General features: G+C 34.9%; 1 protein-coding gene across 3 annotated transcripts; it reads right to left on the reverse strand.

Annotated features, from left to right (window-relative positions):
- Positions 1–778: 778 nt before the first annotated feature.
- On the reverse strand, positions 779–2088 carry LOC149226897 (uncharacterized). Of its 3 annotated transcripts, none has more exons than XM_089375384.1 (3): positions 1929–2073; positions 1712–1795; positions 779–1249 (listed from the first exon to the last, which is right to left on the reverse strand). In XM_089375384.1, the coding sequence occupies exons 1-3, from the start codon at positions 1953–1955 to the stop codon at positions 1058–1060; spliced, it is 303 nt and encodes a 100-aa protein (XP_089231510.1). In that variant the 5' UTR covers positions 1956–2073; the 3' UTR covers positions 779–1057. The 3 variants fall into 3 exon arrangements, 2 of the variants coding, with proteins under 2 accessions (XP_089231510.1, XP_089231511.1); XR_016247075.1 differs by lacking the exon at positions 779–1249 and adding an exon at positions 1418–1637 and having other exon boundaries at positions 1970–2088; XM_089375385.1 differs by lacking the exon at positions 779–1249 and adding an exon at positions 1418–1637.
- Between the last annotated feature and the right edge of the window lie 2425 nt (positions 2089–4513).

The raw sequence follows: 4513 nt of genomic DNA on the forward strand, positions 1-4513 counted from the left end.
AGTTAGTAACTGGGAAATCAGTTACCCTAACTACCTGGAGGTAGTTGAAACCCCAAGAAAAAGGGGAAAGATGCCAAGTCTGGTTAGGATCAGATGGCAGAAGGGAAATGAAAGCTATGCTGGTTAGGATCAGATAGCAGAAATGGAAAAGGAAATTTTCCTGTGCACGCTACGTCTGGTTAGGATCAGATAGCGTTGACTGGCAAAGTCCAGTGATATTGCGGTCGAGTAGGACCTGCAAGTGCTTGGGGGTGGAAGCTCAGAGAAGACTTCCTACGGACGGGAGGATTGACAAGCATTATAAAGAGGTTTGGCACAGAAGCAGGTAAGGCTTCTTGCTTATGTAACTGTGAAAAGTTGAATTGTTTACTGTTGTTCTGTACAGAGGAAAATGAAAATATGCTGAATGTTAACTGCATCTATTATGGAATAATGTTGAGAAAATAATAGGATGTTTTATGTACATTACGGACAACAAATCTAGCCTTAGAGAGTAGGCACGGATTACTGTGTAAATTAAATGGTAGAGTCTGCGACTACAGCACTCTCATGAAACCCTTATCAGTATTCCTTTAAAGTTTGTATTTACTGTGTAATTATCTACTGGGACAGAACTCTGTATATACGAACAAGAATGAGGAAACCAAACGAGTTTATTCCAAGAAACTGGAAATAATAACACATGCAGACATATGTATAAATAGCGTTATAGCAAAACCCTGTGTATATGATACAGGAAGGAGGAAAACGCGAGTGAGTCTACTCAAGAGCGGAGTAGTGACACATGCAGTTAGAAATATATTAACTGTATAGCAAAGGCAACGAAGCACATAAGTCATTGCAACTTAAATAGGGTAAAACCCTGGAACATAATCTTACAAACTGTAGTCGGCCGAAAGGCACAAATATTCTGTAAGTATTACAAAGAAATAAACCCTGAGTATTCATGTATATTCCCAACATCATTACGAGAGAGGCCCGCGGCCGAATAAAAAAGAAAGAGATAACGGGCTAGCAGTATTAACAAGGCTAAATACAGAAATTGCATTATTTCTTGCTAAATCGTCGAAGACAGAATAACCCTCTGAGACATTACATTAACATGTTCATTGAAATATCTGAGAGAAAAGATTGAAAGCTGAGGCCGGCCATGGTAACCGCGAATAACATGTAACCCTTTGGCCGGTTGGCAGCAGGCATCCGTGGCGATGAGACCCCTCATGCCGAGCCATGGTTCACGCTTGGCTGGCTGAGGCATCGAGCCGGATAACACAAAACCCATGTCATTTATCAAGCAAAAGAAACCAAATCGGAACAGAGAACCCGAATATAAACACACAGATGCATTCAACTTGGAATAGCCATCAAGTTAAATATGTGGAAGAGCCAATGCTCTCAGTAATACAAAGACATAGTATAACTCAAAACTGAAATCATTTATCACTTGTATATTTATACAATAGAAACCATCGAGTCAAACCCTTACGGGATAAGAGGATTATAACTCAGAAGAACTCAGGGCTGCGTTCTGGAGAACCAACAAATACCTTACAAAAGAAAGGAAACAGTCTATAGAGTATTGAAATAGAAACTAAGGCTAGCAAGCCTCAGGGCGGAATTGAGCTAACCCGCCGTCCCTGTCATGGGAATAACCTCTTAGCACAGGTCCGAGACAAAAACTGCAAACGAGAGCCAAGTCTCAGAGACTTACCAGAGGTTGTCGTTTAGATACAAGGGATAACCCCGATTCCGTGAGGAGTATCTCCGCCTGTCCAGAGGAAGTGGCAACACCCACCTGTGCAAATAAACACCCGAATCTTATTAACCTGTGCAGAGAAGCATGGGACAACATGGAACTGTAATCGAACCTCAGCTGTAGAAAAATCTCAGAGAACTGTAACATGAGTCCGGAAGGGAATTAACAATACCTGAGCATACAAACAGAGGATATGCATGGTAGAACGATTACCTTCACGTCGGTGGGAGGTCGATGACCTGTGTAACCATAGAAGAGCATTAAGGAGCCGCGCTCTGCAAATACACTGAAGAATGTGAAAGTGAAATAAAACAAGCGCCGAAGACGGAGCCCTCTATATATAACAGAGATTGTGTTTACCGTTTCGTGGCACCATGATAGCCATTGATCTGCAGAAGGACAAACTCCACCGTCAGATAGCCGGTGATCCTCCAAGCAGCTTTGGCGCGAAGCTGCCTAGCCAAGCGGACAGGCTGTAAAGCACCGTGTGTCACGTGGGCTAGTGACATCCGGCCGTTGAACAAAACAAATGGACGAAGATGCATCAACCACGCCAGAACCGGACAGTGAACTGCAAGCTCGAGGTATCTCGGGAGTGGAGACTTTAAAAGGGTAATGAATGGCAGAGTGAGCTGACCTTTGTACTTATAACATGACGTGGATTGCATTTGGTAGACTTCATAACCACTACATAAACCTGGACTGTGTATTGTGCGTATCTTATAAACATAGATATAACCAATGTCATTACCTCTGTGTATTATGCACCCATTCGGTGATTCGTATGGTTGTTTAAAACAGGGATTATATATATGTATTGTGTAGGTGTTTCGTATGATTAATTAAAGATGCATTATCCTATATATTATTGTGTAGGATATCTGGTGATGTAGGTAAAAGTAAAAATGGAATGGTTCATAGATGTTAAATAAATAAAAAAATTTCTTTTATGTCATGTTTGGAGTGTGACACTTGCACTAGATGCATTGATTTCAATTTAGATGATTTCTAATCCTATTTGATTTCTTGCACTAAATGCAATGATTTCAATGTAGATGGTGATTTCTAATCGTATTTTATTGCTTGCACTAGATGAATTGATTTTAGTGTAGATGTTGGTTTATAATCCTATTTGCTTACTTGCACTAGATGCATTGATTTCAGTGTAGATGTTGGTTTATAATCCTATTTGCTTACTTGCACTAGATGCATTGATTTGAGTGTAAATGTTGATTTTTAATCCTATTTGATTGTTTGCATTAGATGCATTGATTTTAGTGTAAATGTTATTTTCCAATCTTATTTGATTTCAGTGTACATGTTGATTTCTGATTTGATGTAATTGGATGTATGATGATACATTAATTTTAAAGTGATTGGATTAACATTGTGCATTGATTTCAGTGTAAGCACATAAAAAACTATGGACAATGTATATGAAAAGATAACAAAAGTAACAAGGGTGAAAATAAGAATAGTAGAAGAAAATAGTTCGAGGTTAATCACCATGAAGACTATTTGTAATTAGCTATATTCTTATTATTCACATTTTTTTATCACTCTAACACTATTACATTGTCACTTTACATTTAAAACTTTTATTTCATCATTTTTCATCATTAAATTTATTAACAATATTTATCATCTCAATTTAAAATTAAAATGACTAGATTAATCTAAGATATATTTAGCATATTTAAAATGATTATATTAATATTAAATGAATTTACATATTATTGATAAAATTGTTACATTGTCACTTTACATTCAAAAATTTTATTTCATCATTAAATTTATTAGCAATATTTATCATCTCAACTCACAAAATTTAAAATTAAAATGATAGCATATTTAAAATGTTTATATTAATATTAAATGAATTTACATATTAATGATAAAATTAATCATATGTTCGTTAGATTTTCTTTGGCTGCACACTCTTGAAACCATCCTAGATCCATCTTAACTCCAGATCTATAAAAGGGATCAAATCTCTCATGCAAACCTCTTTTTTGAGGGCAGTGCAAAACTTAGGAAAGGGAGGTTTGCACCTCGAGAGATTTGATCGCCCTGGGTGGCCCTTGATAGATGCAGAGTTAAGATGGATCTAGGCTGGTTTTATACCATTCACCAATTATTGATAGTGACATCAATCCAGCATGAGAGAATGAATCAATTTAGTATGAGTGGATGCATAAGTATGTGACGTTTCCAATAAAATAATAATAATAATAATAAAATTAATGTCTATCTAAAACTAAAATGGAAATAACCATATAGATTACAAAACTACAATACAAATATTTTAATGTTTCTATTAATTAAATATTTGTAAAATGACTAATACATTAAAATCTTTAATTTCCATATAAAAATTGTAATATTTGAAAATATTAATTATAATTTAATATTAATATTAAAATATTGTTATTATTATTAAATTTAATATTATTTTTATTATTATTAAATTTAATAATTTATGAAAAAATTGCATTTCAAAAAATTTTATACCTCAAAACAAAACAGATCTAAACTAGTATATAAAATAAAATTATAAATTTTTTGCACGTTCCATTTATAGATATAATATAACTCACACCCATTTGCAGGGAGAAAACGTATGCATCCTTTTCCCGTTAGGTAAGTGACGGAATTTGATTAGAAAGAAATGCTGAATTTAATAACGAGATGGTGTAACTTATTATTTTTATTTAAATTTGAAAAAAATTAAAATTCTTAGGATTGAGATCAAGATTC

Source organism: Pinus tabuliformis, chromosome J (assembly GCF_031772625.1).
Source record: "Pinus tabuliformis cultivar Carrire ecotype Pingquan chromosome J, CPIR1, whole genome shotgun sequence".
In the NCBI taxonomy this organism is placed as follows: Eukaryota; Viridiplantae; Streptophyta; class Pinopsida; order Pinales; family Pinaceae; genus Pinus; species Pinus tabuliformis.

Coding starts and splice junctions, on each gene's coding strand:
- LOC149226897 (XM_089375384.1), bottom strand. CDS start 1,955: ATGCATATCCTCTGTTTGTATGCTCAG. Junction 1,796..1,928: donor TCCTCTGTTTGTATGCTCAG/GTATTGTTAATT, acceptor TTATTTGCACAG/GTGGGTGTTGCCACTTCCTC. Junction 1,250..1,711: donor TATCTAAACGACAACCTCTG/GTAAGTCTCTGA, acceptor TCGATGCCTCAG/CCAGCCAAGCGTGAACCATG.